This window comes from Lagopus leucura, unplaced genomic scaffold, assembly GCF_019238085.1.
Source record: "Lagopus leucura isolate 7727_CA_CO unplaced genomic scaffold, USGS_WTPT01 Super-Scaffold_1, whole genome shotgun sequence".
NCBI classification, from domain to species: domain Eukaryota; kingdom Metazoa; phylum Chordata; class Aves; order Galliformes; family Phasianidae; genus Lagopus; species Lagopus leucura.
Window position 1 is genome coordinate 41,175,558 of NW_024962250.1, and position 24,070 is coordinate 41,199,627.

General features: G+C 52.4%; 2 protein-coding genes across 3 annotated transcripts in view; one reads left to right on the plus strand and one right to left on the minus strand.

The window, feature by feature from the left end:
* Positions 1-7,489, minus strand: part of TXNDC16 (thioredoxin domain containing 16) — a 44,001-nt gene extending 36,512 nt beyond the window's left edge. For both annotated transcript variants that reach the window (XM_042868258.1, XM_042868251.1), the window contains exons 1-3: positions 6,743-7,489; positions 2,301-2,504; positions 998-1,080 (exon numbers count right to left, since the gene is read on the minus strand). In XM_042868258.1, coding sequence (XP_042724192.1) covers positions 998-1,080; positions 2,301-2,469 — 252 coding nt within the window. In that variant the 5' untranslated portion in view covers positions 2,470-2,504; positions 6,743-7,489. The remainder of the gene's footprint in view (positions 1-997; positions 1,081-2,300; positions 2,505-6,742) is intronic.
* Positions 7,490-7,962: 473 nt separating this feature from the next.
* Positions 7,963-23,205, plus strand: GPR137C (G protein-coupled receptor 137C). Its single transcript, XM_042869883.1, has 7 exons — positions 7,963-8,316; positions 15,143-15,186; positions 15,910-16,138; positions 18,665-18,814; positions 19,378-19,500; positions 19,631-19,746; positions 20,452-23,205. Exons 1-7 carry the CDS (start codon positions 7,963-7,965, stop codon positions 20,621-20,623), a joined length of 1,188 nt encoding a protein of 395 aa, XP_042725817.1. The 3' UTR covers positions 20,624-23,205.
* The last annotated feature ends 865 nt before the right edge of the window (positions 23,206-24,070 follow it).

Sequence of the window (24,070 nt, forward strand, 5' to 3'; positions counted from 1 at the left end):
CAAACACACAGCACCACAGCTTTCTCCCATTCCAGAATGTAAGTACTAGCCTTTTCAAACCTGCCCAGGATAGAAAATACAATCACACAGTAGGATGAACAGAGTCCAGTGGTGCGGACTGGAATTTGTATTTCAGTTCCTCAGCCCTTAATTTGGGTCAGACAGCATTAAGAGATCTTGTGATCTGCCAAGTACATTCAAAGGGACTGACCACTACTTGCTTACTGAACTCAGTTTGTACCTGGAGGCAATGAAATACACACACACACACACACATATAAAAATACTTCTTACAAAATCTAACTGTACTTGCCCACATTTATAGTCTGCTCTCCTAAATCTGCATAAGGTTTCACTAAAAAAAAAAATATCTGTTCAGCATTTACTGCACTGTATGGAAAGGAAGTGATCTGATGCCATCCAACACTCTTCATAGCTCAACCTTCTTCTCTCCTAGTGCACAAGCAAGACTGAGTTGTGCAGGTCTCATACTCTGGGTGTATCAGCAGGCTCTCTTGTGTAACACAGTGGGGATCATACTCTTCCCTGTACCATGTTTAAGGGACACAGCAATAACCATGCAACACCACACATGACATACTTGGGAAATCAGATGAGACGAGCCAGCCACACTCGATACATGAGCCTTCCCACAGCAAAGGCCAATTTTCAAGAAAAATCTGAGGAGTTAAATATTCCTCACATCCATGGATGCTAATCATGGAGTGTGGACAACATAAAGTCTTCCTCAGATAAAGGAATCTGCCCCTGTCCCACAGGCAGAAGGTGTGACACAACCCACAACAAGAAGATGTGATGCTTTTGATTCATAGCTGTGCAGTGTAAGGGAAAACACTGGATGCTTTGCTGCAGCCAGAACCCACTTTCTTGTGGGGTCCCTCTACTTTCCATCACCCAAGGTAGGTGCAGACAATTTCTGTCAACCCCACAGTCAGCCCTGCAGAAATACTCTGTCCCACTCCTTGTTCTTGTTCACCTTCACCACTGAAATGCCATAGTCGTGCAGAGCCTCAACCGAGTTTTCAATCTGTTCCAAGAAGGGCTGGGCACCAGGAGAAACTGAAACACCAAAAAAAGCTGGTTTTAGTCCCTTCCCGTTACAGACAAGGAAGCAGAAGAGCAGAACAACCCTTTTCTCTCTGGCAATGCTAGCCTTTCTGGGAGTATTTCACTCCCTGGTCAGACCAGGATCACAGTCTGCCTGTGACAACGGGAAGGATGGGCATCAATGTAGATATCCCTTATGAATGATCTTTAAATTCAGATGGACTGGAGTTCTCCAAGCCACTATGACTTCCAAGATGCCAGAGATCCCTAAGCAGCATGACATCCTTTGCTCTGTGCTGCAGGACACACTGCAAAGCACTACAGCTGCACTGAGCAGCAGTGAGGACGCTCAAGGATGCTGCATGCAGGCTTTTGCAGGTGCCACTAGTAACTGCTCATGTCCCCTGTTACTGCCTGCAGGGCACTGTCTGTGCTCTGGCATGGTAACAGCATGCTGAGGTCCCCTAGCAAACATCATCAGGACATTCGTGCAGGCCTGAGCAGGAACAAATAGGGAGCTGCAGCATGCTGAAGGTGGAGCTGTGTGAAGGGATTTGGCTGGGAGCTGGCATGGGGAGACAGGACTGGAAGTGGTTTTGTTACATGGGCATTGTTCTGCTGGGCAGCAAGTCCTCACAGGGTCCTCAAGAGTATCCTGCTGCCATGCAGTGATACAGCACTCATAATGTGGCCTTGCTCTTAGAATAAGGTGTTTAAGAAACAAAACTGACTGTGGGCAATAGCACAAACGCCTGCAGGCTGCCCACTTTCCTTTCTGACACACCCAGCCTGCCCTCAGTACAGCTGTGGGAGCTGTGTTGGTGTCTCTGCCCACATGTCTGGAAAACCACACATGGGGGGCATGGAGGAGCAGAACAAGAAAGGCAAAGTAATAGATCTCCTTGTAATTACTCTGCTCTGGAAAAGAAATACAGCCCATTTCAGGGAGCAGCTCCTTACAGGGCATCTGGAAGATTAACGAAAAGGCTTGAAGGAGTGTGTTTAGGGACACAAGCAGGAAAGATCTCAGCCCCAGACACCTCTGTCTATAAGGACTACACAGGAGCTGTGCAAACATAGATTTGCCAGTGAAGTTTGCCAGCTCCTCAAAATAGCTTTGCATTTAAAAAGTTCAGGAATTGACCCTTCATTATTCCACTTTCACACACACTCTAACATGAGTCTTCCCTGAAAACCCAGGCTCACGTAAATGCATGCTACTGAATACATACCAGTATGGCTGAAATAAGCCAAGGAAGCCTTGCTAGCTTGCAAGCCACTGAAATACTCGTGGGGGCTCAACTCCTGTAGCAGACTTGCACTTCCCAGCATTGGAATGGAGACAGCACAGAAGAGCAGGAAAGAGAAGGAAGAAATCCATCTGTCCTCCTGAGCTGACATGGTTATTATCAGCTACAGGCATAGAAGAGCCACAACTGGAAAACAAACAGATATACAAAACATAAATATATATATATGCACACACGTAACATGTATATGAACATGTATATGAATGTTTTCTGTTCAGATAGGTGGAGCATGACTGTAATTTACAAACCAAATGGCAGAGGGGTTTGTCCAGACTGCTCCGTGTCATGCCTTGCTCAATCCCTCCTTACTTTTTTCTGTCACCAGTGACACTGGAGCAAAATCTATGACACATGCCAGGCTGCAGGACAGGCCTGGCAGCCTCCCTCCCACTCCAGGATCCTACATGGAGACGTCTGGGAGGAAAGCCAAGAAAAGTTGTGAGATGCCTGAGAAGCCAAGACCAAGTGTGCAAGCCTGCCGCCAGGCTTCACCAGCAGCGTTCCCCAAGGTGCCTTGCCGCAGCTGTGGAATTCCTCCCACTTGGATTAAAGGGCTATGGAGAGATATGGACAACAAGCTCTGACTACAGGATGAAAAAACAACTTCTTGCCTCCTAATTCCCCAGTTTAATACCAAGCTCTCTTGCAGCCCGCTCTTTGGGTACCCATCGTTGCTGCTGAGCATGCAAGAGCAAGGCTGGTTCCTGGTCAACAATGAGACAAAGCTGGAATTCAAGCCTCGAAGAAGCTGTTTGCTTTGCATTATGAGCTGCAGCTGTTTTCCTTAACAAATGTCCCTGTGTACATGGGCTATTATTCCTTCCAGTGCTGCGTCAGATGCTGTAAGCTTGTTACTGCTGCTCTGTTATGAACCCAAAGTCAGATGCTCAAAAAAAAGCAGGCAAAGTCCCTCTGCCTTGCTCCGAGAGCAGGCAGCAAAGCAAGGCATGCTCCACCTTCAAAGGCCTCCTTCTCTCTCACTCAGGCACATGAGGTGTTGGGATAAGGCCTTCACAGCACGAAGGAACAAAGACAGCCGAGGAAGGAATGAAATCTTTTCATCTGAAAGTCTCCAGTCCTCTCCCTCCTACTTCGGGATGTGCCAGGCGCTTCTGGTTCTTTGCCCTCCCATCTGTTCATCTGGCTTACAGAGGGGACAGAGATCAAGGGGATGGGGGGATGTTTACTGAATGACAAACTTGGCTACAGCAGGATGGAAAAATAAACTCAATCCTGGCGTGTAGGAACGAGCCCAGGTCAAATGGGAAAGTTTACTACCAAGGAGGCAAAGCCAGAGGAGCAGCCCACAACGATTCCAATACTTTGCAGCCTGATACCTGGAGGAGGATGCTTGCAGTTTAAGACACAACTCTAACTTCTTCCCAGCCCTGATCTCCTTATCCTCTTTTCGGAGCTCTTGCTGAGTTCTGCAGCTCCCAGCCCTCTGGCTCTCCCAGCCTCTGGTTCCACGGTGTGCAACTCTCCCAGACGCAAACAGGAACTTCAGAAGCACTCAATGGAGGGAGCAAAAGTCAAGATTTACCACCCATGTTCAGGAGAGACTGGAAGCACCTGGATCTGGGATTTTCTCCTCCCTATGTGCCCCATAAATGTGTCCAAGCTGGTAACCACTGAAAACACATCTCCTCACAGGAGAAGAATTTGTTGTCAGTCTACTGACTGCTCCTTCAGCCTCAGTATTACAACAGCCTCTACCCGCCCAGCTAGAAATCTGGCAGTGATTATATCCCTCATATCCTCATATCCTGTCCTCCTCCTCCTGCCATTTCCCATTTTGTCCCAAAATCACACGTAAGGCCCCTGAGCACATCCTGCCTTAAACTACTCTAAAGCCAAGCCTGTCCCTGCCCTAGAGGTGCAGTGCCTGGCCAGCTCGGCCTTCCCACCCACATTTGGTAAAACCTGGCTTAAGGGTTTCCTGGCAAGTCTGAAGACTCCAATACTTCTCTGGAGTCGAAATAAAGCCCAAATATGCCCAACCATAAAGCAGACTCAATTAGAGACCAACAGCACCAGGGGATGAAAAGCTGTCTTCAAAACACCCAAAGCTTCGTGGTAGAGTGCTGGAATTGCTCATAAAGCAAGCAGTGAACCACCTGTGAGGAGGATATCGAGAACAGCTTGGCCAAAGAACAGTTTAGATAGATGTAGTGCAGTCTCAGGGCAGAGGTCTCTGGGAGCTTCCCCAGTTGCATTCTTCCTGCACTGAACTTCACACAGGCTCAGAGAGGCAATGTGCAAAGCCACTGGAGAGACTGCTATGCAGTGAGCCATGTGCTGACTGGGAACAGGAGTGCTCCAGCACACCATCACAGCTCCACCTGGGTGTTCAGTGTCACCACTGCTATCCAGCCTTCCATACTCAGTGTCTGCTGGATTATTCAGCTTTTAGGCCATTCCCTGAGCCACTTCTTTTCCAATGAGGGAAGATTAACACCATAGGGTTAGAAACAGCCCGAACTCCCTACAGCAGCCACTTGCAGGATTACCAAGGATGTGTGAAAATACCAGGCATGTGTGAACTGGCCCTCGTTACAGGAATGACTCCAAGGAGAAGGATCTCACCAAGAACCCACGAGGATCCAGGGAACAGGCTACAGCTAAAAACAACCACAGGCAGCTGGGACACGTTGCAGCCTTGCTTTGGCTGCTGTCATTCAAGGAAGGGCTCTGTGTCACTTGTGGGAAGCCCTCAAACCCACAGGCCGTGGCTGTGCACATTGCAGCCAGTGTGCAAGGCCTGGTTTGTGTGTTCATTGTCATGCCTTCTAGACAAAGCCAGGTAAAATGGCCACTGCAGATGACCTAAAATAAGAGTAAATACACCAGAGACACACTGGCATAATTTGCTTGTGCTACATTGATTTTGCTTGGGATTCCTGCAGTGGTAACCATGGGCTGGGATCCCCTTACCTCTGATGACAATTCTAAAGTTAATTATCACTACATAGTTTTGCTGGAATAAATTGCTCATCAGTCAGCCTCCCTCAACGTTTCTGAGGACAAGTTCTTCGACCTGCCTGGACACGTTCCTGTGGGACCCAATCCAGGTGTTCCTGCATGGGCAGGGGATGGGACTAGATGATCTTTTGAGGTCCCTTCCAATCCCTGATGCTGTTATTCTATGAATGGGGCCACGCTCACCCGTGCCATGGAAGTGAACTATCTGCTGGCCAATTCCACCTGCCCCTTCTGCACATTGGCCTGTGAAGGAGGCACGTGTTGGGGCCTGTGACCAGGAGAAGGCAGGTGATGTTCCCATCCTGGCTAATTCTGATCACTGCAGCGTTCTCTCATCACGTGCTGTCACGGGTTTGCCCCTTTAACCACAGAAAGATGTTTATTTCTACAATGAGCATATCAAAAAGCATCCCAACCCCCTGTAACTAATGCTAGGAGCTGAAAGCAGACCCATGTGCTGCATCCAGAGAGAAGCAAGAGCCTAATTGCAACAGTATTACTCCAGTATTTATCCACAAACACTTTCAAGCCCCAGGGCTGAGAGGCTTTTTGTGCACAGACAGTTACATTTTTTACAAACAGCATTTTAAGGACCTTGCAGACTGCTATGTAATCGGTCTGCGGCACAAAGCAGCGCCAGGGCAGCTCATGTGACTGGAGGCACATCTGGCACATTAAGTCATATGATAACAGCTCCTCTCCCACAGTAACACTTCCCCCAGTATCTCTTTGTGCCGCTGCCTCTCCCCTACTCTGTGATCCACAAACCAGACATGCTGAGCTCTCAGACCTCACATCAGGCAGGCACAAGGACCTGGGCAGGACAGAGGCCCTGGTGCAGGCATTTAAGATATGGGGTTTGAATAAAGGGGGCCCATAGGGCAGGCTGTTGTGAGCTACAGGAGCTGCATCTTTTGGCACAAGGAATCTTCTGATTTCTCAAGGGTCATCAAGAGGGATGGGAAAACACATTTACAGCAAAATAATCCTTGCCTGTTGCCCAGTGTGCTTTGCCTTACTGGGTTTCTCTCAGTGATGCCCTCATGCTGGCTCCCTGCTGGAGCTTGGCCTCCTCTCCTGCAGAGCACCCTGGAAAGGGGCATTCAGCCACTTCCCTGAGTTTCACTTTCATTTTCACTTTCAGGTCCCACTTCCCCCAGCACCCAGGAACTCCTTATTTTCTGGTCCTGCAGCCAAAGCAGCCTCACCCCTCTGCCTACAAAAGGAGAGAAAGTCTGCACTGCTCGTGCACAACTGACAGCCCACGCCTTGCCCGTGTCTCTGCCCAGCTTGTCCCCGAGGACCTTCCTCCCACAGCTGGCACTGCACAGGTAGCTGTTATTGCTGAGCTGCCTGTAAGATGGCTTAGGGGTGTCACATACCTGGCAGGCGCTGCTTCCAGCAGCAGGCTGAAGTGCTCGTCCCTCGTCCCCAGCTGCAAGCAGAGCACCACGTGTGAAGGACTCCTGGAGGCTCCCGCAGTCCGGCACGGTTTGTGGCCTGGCTGCGTGCCACAAGAACCTGCAGGCAGCCCTGTCCTACACTTTGCCTATGGGATGTTTGAAATAAAGATGTGCTGGTCTGAACCTTCCAGTGATCTCAGAGCCCTGAACTGAGATCTCTTGGTCCTGAGGAGAATCTCTAAGCTATCCACCTGCGGGCTGTGTCTACACCCGCAGGGATCTCTGCATAGAAAAAAAATAGAGAGGGTCCCTGATCTACATCCAAACACTCCCACAGCACAGGAGACCCAACCTGCACCTACAGCAGCAGCCCTTCCCCACCCACATCTGCTGCAGAGGTTCAGACCCACCACAACACCTACAGGGATCTCTCTGCTGGCCCTGCTGTGGCAAAACAAACGTCAAGGCCCCCAGTCCTCCCTTACAACAGCAGGGATTTCTAACCGAGGCCTTACAGCAGCGCTGCCCCCAGCCCCACGCAGGGGGAGGGTCGGCTCTTGAGCTGCCAGGCCTTCCGCCCCTAACCAGACGTCAGAGCCGTGCTGCGGCTGTGGGGAACCGAGGGCTGCCGGGGCAATGGCCCTGCCGCTACGGGAACCGCAAAACCCATCGGGCCCCTAACGACGCCAGACCCCCCGCCCTGCCCCTGCGGGGACCCTCAGAACCGCCGGGCCGCGGCGCTGAGGAGAGCCTCGCTCCGCCCCCGTCAGCGCCGCCACCCGCGCCCGCGCCGCCAGCCAATCAGCGGCGATATCCCGCGCCTCGCCCCGCCCCCGCCGCCCTCCTCCCGCGAGGAGGCGGGAGGCGGCGACCCGAGCGGCGAGAGAAGCGCCCCGCTCACAGCGGGGGGGGGGGGGGGGAGGGACAGGGGGGTGCGTGAGCGACGGGCGGCGCCGGCCAATCGGCGCGGCGGATGGGCGCGGAGGGGGCGGTGCGGCGGGGAGCCAATGGGAAGCGCGCGCTGTCAGGAGCGAGCGCCTCAAATCATCGGGCTCAGCTGATTGTCCCCGGCACCGAGTTGCTCGGCGGCGGCGCGGCCGGCGGCGCGGGCGCCCCTTTGTTGCATGGCGCTGTCCGGCTGAGGGCAGGGCGGCCGGTCGGCCGGGCGCGCGGCGATCGTTGCTGCCTCCCGCCGCCCCATGAGCTCCCTCGCCGCGGGGGCGGCCCCGGCCGAGGGCCCCGCCGTGCCCTACGCGGTGGAGCTGGGGCTGACGGTGCTCCACACGGCGCTGTACGCCGCGCTCTTCCTCTTCGCCTACCTGCAGCTCTGGCTGCTGCTCTATTACCGCGAGCGGCGGCTCAGCTACCACACGCTCTGCCTCTTCCTCTGCCTGCTCTGGGCCGCCCTCAGGACCACGCTGTTCTCCTTCTACCTGCAGAACTCGCTGCAGGCCCTCCGCCTCCAGCAGCCCTTCGCCCACTGGCTGCTCTACTGCCTGCCCGGCTGCCTGCTCTTCGCCGGCCTCTGCCTCCTCAACCTCTACTTCGCCGAGGTGAATTCCCGCGGGCGGGGCGTTGGGGGGCCGGGCTGCGCCCCGAGGGAGCTGTGGGGTGGGGGGCTGGGGGTGCCGAGCGCTTCAGGGCGCTTTTGGGGGCGGTGACCCCGCTTGGGGTGAGGTGGGAGCCTGCGTGCGTCCTCGCCGGGCTTTCCTCCTCACGGCCCCGCGGTGGGGGCTGTGTGGGGAGGTGGGGGTGCGGGGGTTTGGTTTTGTCTCGTTTTATTCATTCCCCTCCTCTAAAAAGGACCAGAAAGTGGCAGCGAGCAGCAGGGGCTGCTCGGGCCTGGAGTGCTGCCAAGCATTACGTCACCAGCCAGAGCCTCTTCTGCTATTGTTGCTGCGCTCCCTCCTTCTCTCCATCCCTCCTCTCGGGTTTGTTTTTGTGCTCCTTGTTGTCAGGCAGAACCCCCGCGCGCCCCCCCCACCCCCCCAAATCCCTCTGCCCTGCTCCCCAGGCAGGGGTTCTTGCTGAGCCCCCTCCCCACACGGCGCTCAGGACGATGCGGGGTGCTGGCTGTTGTTGCCCAGCTGCATTCCTCCTTTTCTGCCGTTCCCCATCATTCGATATGTGTTTTTTTTTTTACCCTCCTTTCACTTGCTTTTATTTAGTCTTAGCTTTCCCCTCCCCTTCCCCCTCTGAATATTTTGCTTCTGCTCCAGTTTCTCGTGAGCGGCCCTCTGCCTGCCTGCCTTCCCGTTTGGTGACTTGTTTCATAAATAGACAGTACTTTCCTTCCAGCTTTGTTGTTCGGATTCTTTGCTCTGCAGCTCTCAGCTGTTTGCCAGCCTCACAAAGGAATCGCTAACACACAGCGGAATCGCTCCGTCGCTCCGATGTGTCACCAATAGGAATTATGATTTCATTTTCCCTAGGATATCCACGTGCATGTGATAATGCCAGGCTGGGAGATGTGGGGTGCTTCTGCCTTTTGGGTTCTTCTCCTCCTGACACAAACACCTGGAGGCAGTGGGGGTAAACTGCCCCCTGTGAAAGCTGTTGGTGCTGGGTATGCTGCCTGTCGAGTGGAAGTAGAGTAGCAAATGCTGCGTGGTGTGCATGATCCATCTTGTGTGTTAAAGGGAGCCTGACTTACCAACTGCTCCAACCAGTGGGTGTTTATGTCACCCAGCAGGCAAGCTGACCCAGGATCCCAAGTTCTGTTGCTGCAGGCTGGCTTGATTTCAGTTTTCCTCCAAGTTGCTGGACTTGATAGTGAGCTCACCTCCTTGCAGGCTTTTTAAAAGGCTTTTAATAAAAATACAGTAAATTCAGATGGGCTCTCAGGCTGCCCTTCCTCCCATGATATCTGTTTTGCAGCAGGCTTGGGCTGGGTATGCTCTGCTTCTTTCTCCTTGAAGACCTAGAGCCAAGGGAAATCCTGTCTGAGGAAATAAGAGCTCAGGATCTAGAGTGGGAAAGGATAAGATGGCTTATTAAGATGGGTGTGCGTGCTTAGTTACAGAGAAGGGCCTGACACTTGGCCATCCTGAGCAGCACGGATGTCCAGCATGCTGTGGTCTGAGTGATCTCACAGTGGTGGTAAGTGGTGAAAGCTGTAGCTGCTGGCGTTTGGAGAAAATGCAGCTAGATGGACTGAAAGCTCTCACTGCTCTTCTGGCTTCCATTTTAATGGGGGAAAGAAAAAACCCAACCAACAGTATTAACTATATATAGGGATATTTGGTCTCTTCTGCTTGGATAACAGGCTGGTAAGGCTAGCCTGTCCTTTTCTTAGCTACCAACACATGGTGCCCTTCTGCCAAGTGTATGCTCAGCTGGGATGTACTCAGTGCTTTCCTTAAAGCATGGGGGAGCTGCATTAAGGTATGTTAACAACAGTGCTCCTTATGCTCTATCTGGAAGAAAGTGAAGCTGTTGTGGAAGAACTGTGGTTTAGCTGAGGAGGCTCAAGATCTAGAGATGATTATGTCTACTAGTGTGACCAGGAGATGGTGTGGAGGGCCCATCAGTTCTCCATTCTTACAGGCCAGTTGACAGCAACCTGTAGAGGAGTGCAGGGCTTTTGGCGGTCTGGGGCTGCCATCCTTGTCTGAGATGCCCTCGGGTGAAAGCATAGGCTGCTTCTGTGCTGCAGGCATAGCTGATCTTTGTACACAGTGCATTCTTTGTGGAGACGCTGGAGAAGTGGCATGTCTAAGCAGTGGCAGCAAATGTGGCCTGTGCTGTTTTGCACTGATCTCGTTTGATTTGCAGAGCTCTTCAGGGTGAGGGTGAGATAATGCTGAGCAGGGGACCAGCCTCAGGAAGCAGCAAATGTACATGAAGAGTTGGAACAGCTTAGGGCACAAGCTAACACTAGGGATGAAATCCAAATTAAGGCAGCTGCCTGGTGTTCATCCCTTCTATGGGGGTAAGGTTGTCCAGTCCCTATCCTGTCTCGGTCCCTGGGATTCCTTAAGGGTTGGGGAGGTTTGACAAGACGTGTGTGGGCTGCTTATTTGGCAGTGTCTTTCATTTCACCTGGAACATCAGGAGATGTTGTGCTTTCTGTCTGGGAGCATCTCTTCCCTCTGCTTCAGCTTGTGACAACCAGTTTCTCTCTGGGAAATTGGAGGATTATGGTGCATCGCATCAGAAATTCCTCAGCCTTGCTTCAAACCATCAGAATGCTGGCTCAGATACTCAGCCCAGGATGTTTGTCTGCCTTGTGTGGAATAGCTCCTCTGCCAGTTAGGCATCTGCTTGAGCAATACTACCTTTCCCAAGAGCCTGCCAATTACTGCTTCCCCCAGGTCATTGTCAGGAGCACAATACGTGTAAATGTAGCCACAGCCTCCACCCTGACCCTTTCAAAGACCTTGAACACTTGGCATCTTCAGCTCCCCTGAGAGTCAGCAGCTGAGTGCAGCAATGAGTAAGGCCTTCTGCTTGTGGTGGATCCGACAGGCTGCTCTGCCAGACTGGTGTGGCCGTAACCCTTAACCTGTCTGGGTTTCTCTAAGTGGTCCATCTGATTAGATGACATCAGCCTCTTTCATCCCTTGTTGTTCTAATTGTGCTGGAGCAGACATGCATGGAGAGAGAGCATCCAGCCTGGGAGCTCTTTGTCCTTTTCCAAGGGTAATGTCTTCCTGCCTTTTCAGATGGAGATTTCGAAGAGCCTTCATCCGTTCCCACATTCTTCTACAGTCTTCCACATTCCCTGTCTAGCACACCTGGTGTGTGAGCTTTCCCTTGGTGGAATTGCTGGTACAGGGGCTGAGGATTCCCTGGGGCCCCACAGTTGAACAGATGGCTGTGCCAGCGAGCAGCTATTCCAGAACATCGCAGTGTGTTCTGTGTTGGTGATGGGGCAGGTGAGAGATCCTCCTTTAGGTGACTTCCAGCTCTTCCTCATAGGAGTGGATGGGGGGGAGTCTTGAACAGGGTTTATAGAATGCATTCCCAAAGTAGTCTCAGCTTGATGTTGAATGACTGTGGTGAGAGAACGTGGCTGCCCTTGCAGTAAGGTCTGTCCTCGTGTCGAGGCACAACACAGTCCTGCCTTGCATCAGGAGAGCCCAAACTCGTTAACTTTATGAGGCAAAAAAGACTTTGATTCTGTCAGAAAAGGGACAGGATTGAAAGTCTTCTGGATGTTTCAGACCTGTTGTGAGTGGTTGTACCTCAGTGAAGCTGCAGTTGGGTGAGCATTAGGGCTGGAACTGGTCCACAGCCATCTATGGGATGTGGTCTTTTACCTGTCATCTCTTAGCAACTGACATCTCCAGCACACCTTCAAGGATGAGTGTTTCTGATGCTCTGAGAGCACGCCTGTAGCAAGTTCACCTTCTGGGGTCAGTGATGTGAGCAGGGAGATGGCCTTTGTGAAATACCTGCTCTTGTCACAGAAATACCTCTAGCTTTATAGGGGCCCTCTGGGTCTGTAGTGTTTTGTTGGTTTTTTTTCTTTTAGCTTCACTTTTTTTCCCCAAGTCTGTAACTGATGGGAAGTGCAGGAAGGACTTGCTTCCAGAAAAACAACTGAGATTTGCTTCACTTTGCTTAAAGGCTTGCTTAGCAGCAAACTGCCTAGCCCTGCTGCTCTAGGCCAGCAGAGACATCTGTTCTCCATTTTCAGCAACTGCATGGCTCCTGGGCTGGCTACCCAGCTGAACAACACCAGCCCTGTTTGTGGGGACTGCTACTAGCAACATGGTATGATGTGCCTGCCTGAGGACAGGGGCCTGGATTTCCTGCTCTTACAAGGAGCAGAACTACTCCTGGGCACTCTGTGCTGGCTGCTTTACAGCACAGCCCTCCACATCAGCTGTCCTTGGGCTCTGAGAGCAGCAGATAGCCCGGTGCTGAAAGCCTTGCAGCACTGGCTCAAGGATAAATCCCAGAGGTGCACTGTGAACTGGACTGGTATCACCTACTGACCCCGTCCATCGCTGTGGAGAAGCAGTGAGTTATGTCATCAGATGAGTTGTGTCTTTATAACTATGCAAACACTGTAAACTGAGTGGTGTCTGCTCTCTTCCTGAAGTTATAGGACTGCATAGTAGGGGCTAAGAAAAGCCTGAGGCTGGTACCATGCTGTCCTTTTGCTTTCTGTGGCAGCAGTCCAAGCGTGAGTCTCAGGTTCCTGTTGCACTCTTAACCCCAAGACAGCTTGGTGTGTCTCATTCCCCAGGGTGTAGGACAGGCCAGGGATTCTGGCTTGAGTGGGGCTGCTGGAGCCAGAATCTCCTTTCTGTTAACCAGTGGCTTCTCCCTGCACAGCTGATGAGTTGTTCTACCCAGGGTTATCACTGGAACACAATAGTGAAGGCTTACTAGTTGCACTGCTGCTCAGAGACTGTGGTTATGGGCTGCTCTTCTGGGAGTCAGAGCAGCAGTACAAATATCTTAAATGGATTTCCATGCTGCACAAATCAGGGCTGAGCCAAGTCTCTTCCCAGCTGGCTGTCCTTAATGCCTGTTCTCACAGTCCCAAAGCACCTGAATGCAGCCTACAGACAAACGGAGGATAAGGCAGGGCTCGGATTTCTCACAGTTGGGTGGCCGTGCTCCTCCTACCAAGGCCCAGGTTTCCTCTGACTCTGGGCTTAGTGTGGATTATGCCGTGTTTCCTGTACTGCTGATACAGGCCAGGAGCAGAGTAGAGGGCTTTGGATTGCCTGTAGTACTGTGCCTCCTTGCTCTGGAGGCTGCATGCTTCCCTGTGCTCAACTAATGTGCCTCTTCCCTGCCTCTGAGGTCTACTGGAGTTCATCTGCCCTCAGACAGGGAGATGAGTCGAACATAAGAACTGGCTCTAGGAGCAGGGTTGTTGAAGCTGTCTGATAGCTTGTGAGTGGGGGGGAGGCTTTCCAATTCCTGAAACTCCTGTAACAGGACAGACAACCCTTAAATGCCAAAAACTGATGGAAATCCTATTGGCAGGAGCCTGATTTCTGGGGCTTCGTAGTGCCATCATTCCCTCAGCAGAAGGCGAGCACTGAGGAATCCTATCACAGAGGAGCTGAGTAAGGGTGCCTCGTAAGAGATGAGTGATCCTTGGCTGCAGTTATGGGCTGGGAGCTGACAGGGAGGACTGCAGAAGTGCTGTAACCAAACCTGTGCCTGTGGAGCAGTCGGTCTGGTGGGCTCAGCACAAGTGCACTGTGTGCTGGATCTGGCTGTGGAGGACTCTGCTTCTTCAGTTCTTTCACAATCTGTGTAGTCTGCACACAGGCTGTGTGACCCTCAGCTCTGGCATCCTTCCTGGTGGGGTCTTCTCACAGCTCCTGCCATGGCTGTGCTGAACTGCTGTGTGACAAGTGAGCTCTGAGCAGCGCTGCCCCCACGCTGCTTATCCTGACCACGTGTGACCTCCTGCCCCCTGCAGCAGTGCTGTGATGCTCGTGTCTGATCCTGGGAGGGTTTGCACCCTTTACCACTCTGTTCTTCCTTGTACTCGGAGTCCTGGCCCAGTTTGCATCAGCAGGAGCCGCCCTGCTGCCTGGAGGGACGTGGGAACAGTTCTGCTGGGTGATGGGAGTGCTGTAGGGTGTCTGAGGGTGAGCTTGCAGTTCTCCTTCAGCCCCACCAGCTGGGGTTGCAGGCATGGCTTCAGTACCCTGCAGTCTGTGGAGTTCTTGTTTTGAAGCACCAGTCCTTGTGCAATCTGCAGCTTGTCTGCTAATCCCTGCTGTTGAGAAAGCTCACAACCCAGATTCTCTTCTGGACAGAGTGTGTGTTGCTTTGAAGAGTGAAGTAGTCTGCAAATGACTGTCTGCTAATCTGCTCATGTGTCAGGTGTGCCACACAACTTGGCAAGCTGGGCCTTCCACCTCTGCAGGACTGCCTTCCATTCGAGTTGCTTCTCAGGTGTATTCAGCATACAAACATCTTCAGGATGGAGGAGCTGAGAAAGGCACGTGCTTGTTAGAGCCTGCAGGTCCACAATCCAATACCAGAGGTCTATTTTGGATCAGCTGTTTGTCTTGCTGAAGCAGCCCTCTGTAACAGAGAGATGAGTGTGACTGAACCCCTAGAAAATACAGCACAACACTGGTGAACTAACTGTGTTTTTGAATGTTCTTAGTGACTGCTGGGTGCTAACTCCTTTCCCTTGAAGACCTCAGGTGAGATGTTGAAGTCTCTTACAGGGTGATAAATGTTCTTGCCAGTTGGGCACCTACATTCAAGCTTGGCTCCTGCAGGAAAAGGAGCACTGTAGTCTCTTGTAAGTGGGTACAAAGGAGTTCTGTAAGTGATGTAATCCTTCAAGAAGTCTACTGGATGCTGGCTCTCGTGTTATATATATCTTTATTAAGTTTAGAGGTAAACTATAGGTCATGTCAAGTAATGCTCTGCAAATCTTCCCCCTAGGTTATATTCAAAGTGAAATGTGCAGCTGATTTCAACAAGTACAAGTAAGTGGCACTTCTCTAATGTTGCCTTCAAACAGCTTAAGACAAATGGATGCTGCAGTGTTAGGAATGGGAGCTTTGGACCCCCAGAGGCTGAACAACAGAGCTAATGCAGCTAGCTGCACTCTGACAAAGACGTGCCTTGGAGCAGGACTGGGAGCTCTGAGGCTACTGAGGAGGTTGAAAGATGCTGCTTGCCTCTGTACGCAGCAGCAGCTCAGTAGTGGTGGTGCTAGCAGCAAGCTAGATGAGTTCTCAAGGTTCTTCTGAGCGGGGCCCATCCACAGCAAAGACCTGTGGGATGAACACTGAGCAAAAGGTGGGATGTGTTTGTGCAGCCCAGGTGCTTGCTGACCATTTCCAGGGAAACCTGCAGCAGAAGATGAAAGCCCCAGTGGCTTTCAATAGAGCGGTGGCAGTGGTTGTGATGACTCACAGAGTATTGACTGGAGTTAATGCAGAGCTACAGCAACGCTTAAAATCTGAGAGATAAGAACCTGACTGTCAGAAGATGGGTCTTGTAATTCAGGCTACTTATGCAGCTTCTGCCATGTGGAAGCAGCTCAAGCAGAAAGGCTCTGCACACTTGAGATATTCAGGAAGCTTCAGCAGTTGTACTGAGGTGTGAGTGGAGCGGTGGGGCCTTTGCCTGATGAGCAGGAGGGTGGTGAAGAGTGACCCCAGGACTGCCTTGAACTCTATTTCTTTCTCCCTTCCTCTCCCCAGGCTTCTACTGTATCTGGGCTCCATACTTACCAGCCTCCTCTTCCTAGTTGTGAACTTGACGTGTGCGATGCTAATCCACAGTGAAGTCCCTGAGAACCAGCTGAGGCGGACAGTCCTTGCCCGTGCTCTAGTCAATGACAGCCTCTTCATCCTTTGTGCCATCTCGCTGGCTTGCTGCATGTGCAAACTGGGAAAGATGTCTTCAGCGAATGTCTACCTCGAGTCTAAGGTAGGTGAAAGCTTTGTGAACTGCAGTGGGGCTGTGTAACCACTAGCTGGATTCCCAGCAGGATCTGCGTGCTTCAAGCAGTGCTGGCCTGGTGGCAGCTCTTGGGCTCTTCCCTCCAGAAGGTGCATGTTCCTGCTGTAGGAAAGCTCTGCCCTCGGTGCTTCAGGGAAACATGTCTGCAGCTTCGCTGGCACTCCAGGAGGTGGAAGTGCTGCTTTTCCTTTTCAGGTTTAGAGGTTTAATTTAGGATTTGACTGGAAGAGAGGGTGCTCTAAGAAGTAAGATGTGGTTCTCGCAGCGTATTAGCCATTGAGTACAGAAAAGTCTGCATGGTACTGATAACTCTGACAGATGCATAACACAATTCTCTGCAAAGGGGATTTCCTGTTAGCCTGGTGTTGGCTGCCTGGCTTAAGCAACTCGAGGATCTGAGAAGAGCTGGGTGCAGGGAAGCCAGCTGTCTGGCTCTGATACTCTTGAGCTGCTGTCTTCTTGCAGCAGTACAACTCTTCTCCTCCTCACAACTTCTGAATTCTGTATTTCCATGTGTTTGAAGGAGTCCTGGAATCTTCTATCAGGTATATCTGTGGGCTTTATGTGCTGCTGTGCCTGGCTCAGGCAAGAGGCCACCCAGGGCATGGAGCTTGTGAAGGCTTTTGAATGCTTCTGTCCCCTCAGGAGTAAGATGAAGAGGGTGATAAGCCTTCTGGCTGCAGGCATTGCTACAGAGACATCTTGGTCAAGACAGCTGCCTTGTGTTGGCTGGAGGCATCTTGCTCCTTAGCAGGTCATCTGCAGGACCACTCAAGGGGTTCAGTTCAATGCCCTGGATGCTGGAGGTGCCTGGGACTGGCTGCCTGCCAGGCTCTGGTAACAAGTGTCCCCAAGGGCTGCAGGCTGTAGCCCAGCAGAGTGAGGCAGGAGCCATAACTGAGCTGACAGCCTGCTTGCATCCCTGCCTCTGTGGGCCAGGTATCCAGCTGTAACCAGCTCTGACACCAGTTAACATATCAGTCTCTCTCAGCAGTGATTTATGAACGTGGCAGCTGACTCTGGTTCCATGCCTGAGGCTGTCCGTGGGGCCTTGCTCTTACACAGTGTACTCTGGAGGAGCCTGCTTTATCTCTGAGAACTCAACCTGACTCACAGAGCTCTTTTACATTCAAATGCTGTCTCCATTTCCTACCTTGGAGACATATCTTGACTTCCAGGGTTGTGGAGGGGCTGCAGAAATAGGATGGGGATGTGCAGAAGCATTACTCGAGTGCCTGAAAAAGTTTCCCTGCCTCCTGAACTCTGGCTGTAAACCTGCTGACTCTCAAAGCAATATAACAAGTCTGGAGAGGCCTGGTAAGACTGCTGCCTTTGCCACAGTGTGGGAAGGTTGGAGCCATCTGACATGTGAGGAGGAGACTGCTGCCAGATCCTGTGCTGTACACCGTGCTCCTTGGAGCCTTGCTTCGGTAGCTTTTCTGCCCCTTTCTTCTCTCCTGAATGCTGGGGGCTGTGCTAATGGTGCTAGAGCAGGCTGTGTTCCTGTGCATAACAGGAATTGGTCTGTTCAAAGCACATTCATGCCAACTTCTTAAGGCAGTGTCTTGCAAAGCTTTAAGACTGGGAAAACAGATGGCATAGCTGGTTTGGATGTGGAGAAGGTCGAAGAGGTGAGCTGCCTGAGTGGATTGTCTCCTACATACAAAGGCAGCCAGCTGCATTTTGCTTGGATGTGTCTCTATCTCTGCAGATGAAGTAGCTTCCTTTCCTAAAGCCAGTCATAGTGGGAAGGTCGGTACCACGACCTCAGGGAGCTTCACAGCAGCCCTCTTTCTGACACACTGTGTCTGGAAGGTTATGGAGACTGCTCTTCTCCTTCAGCAGCACAGGGCAGCTGGCAGAAGGCTGTGGCTCAACGTCCAGCCCCCCTTTGCTATGGTGCTTTGTGCATGCTGGCCTTGGCTTCTCCCACTGTGGCACTGAGGCTCAGGTGCTGATTCTTCCTACCTCCTCTGAGGCCTTCCCCAGGTATCTGGACTTCTTTTCCAGCCTAAGTTCAGTGTGTGTGGGGTGCTGAGCTGCTACAGAGTAAATAACCAGATTGACATCTCTGTAGTTTGTGCCTGATCAGGGTGTAAAAATAAATAAATTAATAAAATAACTGCAATATTTTCTTAATGGCTGTTAGCTGGCCTTCTAGAAGCTGCCACAGAAAGGCAGTGGGTGGGAGGGCACCTCTGGGTCACTTGTTTGAAGCTGATTGCTCGAACATCTTTGATCTCTGCCTATCAATAAAGTCCTGAACAATGCTCCTGTGCCTTGAGCCCTGCTCCCAGGCAGTGCTGGTTGCCTCACTCTGCTGCTCCTGTGAACTCATCACAGGGGGAAGCTCTTAACCAGCTCTGAATGCTTTAGCAGCAACATACAGATGTTCTAGGTCACTGTGCAGCCTCTCGTGCACTTAAGGAGGAGAGGTGAAGTCCCAGCTCTACAGGAAGGTCTGTATTAAAAACTTTGTTCTTTCTGTTCCAGGGAACATCTGTCTGTCAAGCTATTCTTGTGGGATCCGTAGTTGCTCTTCTGTATTCCTCAAGGGCTTGCTATAACCTGGTAGCTGTGGCCATATCTCCAGACAGTGTTCCTGGTCCATTTAACTATGGCTGGGACAACCTTTCAGACAAGGTGAGTTTGTCCATCGTTCCTCCAAGTCCACAACTTGTGGCAGGGGGCTGCATGCCTCTCACAGGAGGATAGGGGAGGAGGGTGCTACATGGGGTGCTTGCTTCTCTCAGTCTCCAGACAAGCTGGATTTTTTGCCTTCAGAAGCCCTGCTTATTCCCATTATAATCTTCCCCAGTCTGTCTACTCCTTCAGGAGGGATTCCCTGTTGTGTGCATCAGTTTCAGTCTGCTAACCTTTCTTTTGGGGAAGAGGAGGAACAAGTCAAGTAGAGCAGAAAAGCAGTGCTTAGTAAGGCATGGCTGTGTGCAAGGGAGAATTATTCAGGTAGGGAGGGAGCTTAGCAGTACCTGGTGGCACACTAACCAGAGCTGCTAGCTCTCACTTGAAATGGTAATGAATTAAGGATAATAACTGTTGTTTTAGGGGACTCCTGTCTTCATAAGGATTTTGCTGCACTTTTTTGCTGCACTTTAGTTCTCCTAAGCTGTGCACTGTGCCCAGCTCTGGGAGCTGCATAGTCCTGCTGGTGACTTACTGTAAACATCTCTCACATCTCCACGCAGGTGCACGTGGAAGAGAGCAGTGAAGAATACGTGGTGTTTGGAGTGGTCCTTTTCCTCTGGGAGCTGGTGCCAACGACTTTTGTAGTGCTGTTCTTCCGAGCTCAGAGGCTGAGTCAAAATTTGGTAGGTCTGAGCAGGCTGCTGCAGCTGGAACGGCCCTGTGCAGGGAGCAGCCCCAGGTGCCTGGAGCACAGGTCAGACTTCAAGGCTGTCAGAAGTCTGACGTTTGGCTTAACTCTCTTCTCTTTAACAGACTCCAGCAGGAATGGTCAATAGTCACAGCTACAGCTCCAGAGCCTACTTCTTTGACAATCCAAGGCGCTACGACAGCGATGATGACTTGTCACGGCTTGGGGCCAGAGAAGGAGGGTAAGTTGTATTAGGAGGTGAGAACTTAGGTTCTGGCCTGCGTGGAAGCAACAGAGCTGCTTCTGACACAGGAGGCAGCTTGGGCAAGGTGGATGGTCAAGGGGGCTTGTGAATGACCTTACTTCTACCCCTTCTGTAAGTCAGAGCTGTTTCTACTCGGAGTGATGTCCTCTGAGAGGTGGATATCCAACAGTGGGTGCTTGTAAGTAGGAAGTGCAGCGGTTGTGGACAGGAGACCTCATCGAGGCAGGCTGATCTTAGGATCTTTCTTCAGCTGAGGAGAGGAAGCCCCTAAATTACTGCAGAGGAGCTCTTCTAGAAAGTGAGGTGCTGCAGTCTGGGAGCCAGCTGGGACAGATCTGTAGGAAAGCCTGGGCTGGGGGAGAAGGGTCTGGTGTCTGCAGCAAGACCATAAAGGGAAGTCTGGCAACCCTGGCCTTGCTGCTCGGGGCTCTGAGGTCCAGGGGTTCTAGTGAGGAATGGGGAGATTGCATCTCTTAGCTGGTTTTGTAGGGCCTGCTGCTCCTCTCCTCACACCCCAAGGCCGGGTTCCTTGCAGATGCCACATCTGCAGAAGCAGGTTGGGGTGCGCAGGCTTGCACCGTGGGCAGTGCTGGGGCTGAAGTCTTTTCTGAGCTGCTTGGAGGATAAGCAATCAAATTACTTGCCTGAGTCCCCGTTTGGTTTCTCCCTCTCTCCTCCCAGCTTGGCCACCCCTCAGTGCTCTGGCTGCTACGGGTCTCTGGCTGGGAACGACAGCTGCACAGCGGGTCCCCCCCCCAGTGGAACTGGTACTGACAGTGCCCCGCTGCTCTCTGCTGCAGGCAGCTCGGAGCTGAGTAACCACCACAGCTCATACCCTGCAGCACAGAACTGAAGAGCTGCGAGGCCCCTTTTCTCCCAGAAGTGGCATTCATGTATAGGATTGTAACCTGGTTTTCTTTCCCTCTTCCCCGAAGCATCTAACTCATCGACACAAACATTCCACTACCTGCTGCAGCCGTAAGCAGGACGGAGCCTATGGCTGCAGGCGGTAAGCGAGAGAACTGTGACTTCAAGGTACCATGTAGCAAAGTGAAGCTGAACTCTCTGGAAGCTTTTTCTTGGTCTGGTCTTCAAGATGTTGGCAGCTAAATGCACCAGAGCTTCCTCACTAGAAAAGAAACATCAAATGCATATTTGCACTTTTATCTGCACACTTGGAAGGAATGAATCTTGCTCAGACTGTGTCTGGTCTGAGACTGTTCTAGTTACTCTTTTAATTGCACATCCATAGCTGGGAGAGGCACTGTCTTCCTGCAAAGATGTATTCTGTGAAGTACTCTGCATCCTGACTCACGTGGGAGTGTGAAGCTGGGCTAACGGTGTTATGGGCAGGGCCTCCTGCAGTGTGTTCGCGTGCCATATTTGCACCCTGGGGGGCTGCTGCCTCTGGGCTGAGAGCGGGCCTTCTCTGACTGCTGGTCCTTCCACCTGGAGGCTGAACCATCCTGCCTGGGGCAGTGGGCTTGGAGCTGAGCTCAAAGCATATCCGTAGCAAAGACCTGTGATGGTGAGATCGAGTGCTCCTGGCGCGTCGGTGACGTGCAGCCGTGTTATGGCAGGGCTGCCTTGGGCTGGAGCGAAGGGAGGGAGCGAGGCTCTGCAGGCTGCTTCCTTTTGGGAAAGCTTAGGGCTGGAGCGGCCTCTGCAAAAGTGTGCCCAGGAACACGTGTGGCCTGAGCTGCATGTGAAACTAGAGCTGCTTTTCCCAGTGTGGGGCCTCTCCTGTTGCCCCTCAGTACTGAGTTGCACTTAGCAGAGGACAAGACTTTAAGCTGACCAAATGTGAACCAGCGGGGTCACCGTGGAGGTGCAGGATGCCTCTTGTTGTGGTGGCAGCACACGCAGTGGTAAAGCTACAGAAATCTGGGCCCTGGGCTCTTTTCCTTCCTCTCCTGCCTCTCTCCTGAGCCTTGGCGCAGGCTGGGGACCTGGAGTCCTGCAGCAGCTGTGCTGGGGGCTCAGCAGTGCTCGCAGGGCTTGAGCGTGCTGGGTCAGGTGAGGAGGAGATCGCTTTCCAGATGTATCTCCTTCTCTTGAACTGGAATGGCCAGGTTTGACTTGGTTTGCAGCTCTGGGCTCTTAGAGATGAGATTGTTTAAGACTGGATGTTACTCCCAGCAAGTCTCTGAGCCTCCTGTGGGATGAGCAGAGCAGCTTTGGCCACGTGCTTGGGTGGGAGGTGCTGGTCTTAGGCAAGCAGCTGCTCTGACCTCTAGTGAAAACTTGAACTGGAACTGCTTTTAACCTACTTGAAGCTGCTCAAATGCCCACCTGATGCTGGGAGAGCTGGCTGGCTGGAGGCTGTGCACCTGTGTGGAGCAGCACAGTGCAGCCTGGGTCTGCCTGAGGGGTGGCAGTGGGTGCTGAAGGCCCTGGGCAGCTTGTGTCCACGTGGCAGTGTGTGAGGAGCCCTGGGGCAGCCCTGGCCTCTCCTGCAGCCTTGCCCTCTCTCATGGCAGGCGCCCCGTCTCCCACCTTGCTTGCGTTGAGCTGATGTCACTGGTTGCACTGAGAACACCTTTCCTCTTGCTGTGCTGGCGTGTGGCCTCCATGCTAACCTGCCTCACTCTTACTGGCCCAGAAAAAGAGCAACCTCTGCTGCTGTTCAGGGAGGGTTTTGAGACCACAGCTTCTGGCGCATCCCTCTCCTTTCGTACTTGAACCAGAGATCTTCGCCTTGACTGCCACCGCTCCCCTGGCTGCTGTCCCCTGGTGTAACAGACCTGCCTCCTCCCTCTGGGCTGCACAAACAGGTTGCTCCATCTCAATCGCTGCTTGGCTTACAGCAAAGCTAACGAAGGACCCAGCCCGTCCTGTCCTTCTTCTGCCACAAGTCACCAAAGACAAGAAGTGACACTGGCGGCCCCTGTTCTTGCTTAAATTCCAAAGCACTCGGAGCACTTTAAGTTTTTCTTTGGAGGGAAGGGAGCGTAGTGCAAAAAATAAAAATAAAAAACTAAAGGGCTACAGGCTGATTGTTCGTATTGCACTGAAGCACACAACCATTCGATCTTCCTGGCGCTGGGCTGGCAGTGAGTCTCGTTGCTGATGTACTCGTGAGCGAGTGGCGGAGCGGTTTGCTTTTATTCACTTGTACGGATGGCTGTTAATTTCACAACTCTGGCTGCTCCTGCTGGGGTCGTCTCGTGTTTTACTGAAGTAATTTATAGCTGAGAAGTACAATGACTTTTTTAATGCATAGTTGCCTTTCATTGAACTTCTTTATTATTATTTTTTTTGTGTGTTCTTTAACAGTGTTTTGGCTTTGCAGTCCGGCAGCTGCTGGCTGCGACAGGAAGCTGTGGCCAATGAATGTACCTATTTCTTCTTCACTAAACTGTAACCAAGCACTACTATGTTGAAATAAAAACAAGTTTCTGTGCTCCGTTGCCACAGGTCCTGCTGAGTTTTGCTCCTGGCAGCTCCAGCTGTTGTCTGCAGCCTCCATTCTTGGTCTGTGTCTGCATGGCTGTGCTGGGAGCGCCTGCAGGTGGGTTGGGGGAGGGGTCTGCAGCCCCCCCACCTTACAGCATGGCAGGAATTATCCACTGCTGTTCCTCCAGGCCTGGGAACAAGGGGCTCAAGCTGCACCTTTTGCCCTTCTCTGGTTTCTGCTCCTGTGCCTGCAGCTCCCAGGGCAGGAGATGCTTCTGCGTGGGCTGTGCTTTGTCCTACTCTCAGGCTGTGACCCAGCCAGCATCTCCTTGGCACCGAGCTGCGGAGGAGGCAGAAACTTCATCTCAGCAACTCCGTGTTCCCATATTTCCTTACACCACGGGTTTATCAGCCATGGCCTTGAGCTCCCTGCAGATCGCAGCTGCTTCACCAGAGCGTGCGCTCACCTGGGGGCGAGCGAGGCCTCAGCACTGAGCAGACGGCTGTAGGGCTGTGAGATGGGGCTGCTGGGGAGCTGAGAGCAGAGCCGGGTGCACCTGGCCCAGGAGGAGCTGCAGCCTCTGCTCTGTGCTGGCAGCTCTGTCCTACTTCCCCAGCTTCTTGTCCTTGCAGTGGCAGAATTCAGCTCTGCGTCGGCAGCCGAGGAGCGGCAGCCCCTCGCAGGGACATCCATGCCCTTTGTAGCCTCACCCGGCTTCCAGGATGATGAGCTGATCCTCAATTAATGGCTTAATGGTCTGAGGAGGGCTGGGAAAATCGAAAGGCTCCAATACTGGCTGCACGATGGGCCCCAGCTCGGCTCCTGGCACAACCTGCTGCCACAGGTGCCGAGGGGCCTCGCTTTCAGCTCCCCTTGCCCTGAGGCAGGTGGGTGCCCTCAGGC

Excerpts from the sequence above, each read along its gene's own strand:
- GPR137C (XM_042869883.1), top strand. The coding sequence starts at position 7,963 with ATGAGCTCCCTCGCCGCGGGGGCGGCCCCGGCCGAGGGCCCCGCCGTG. Across the intron at positions 8,317-15,142 it reads TCAACCTCTACTTCGCCGAG|GTTATATTCAAAGTGAAATG; the intron begins GTGAATTCCCGC and ends TCTTCCCCCTAG. Across the intron at positions 18,815-19,377 it reads GGGACAACCTTTCAGACAAG|GTGCACGTGGAAGAGAGCAG; the intron begins GTGAGTTTGTCC and ends ATCTCCACGCAG.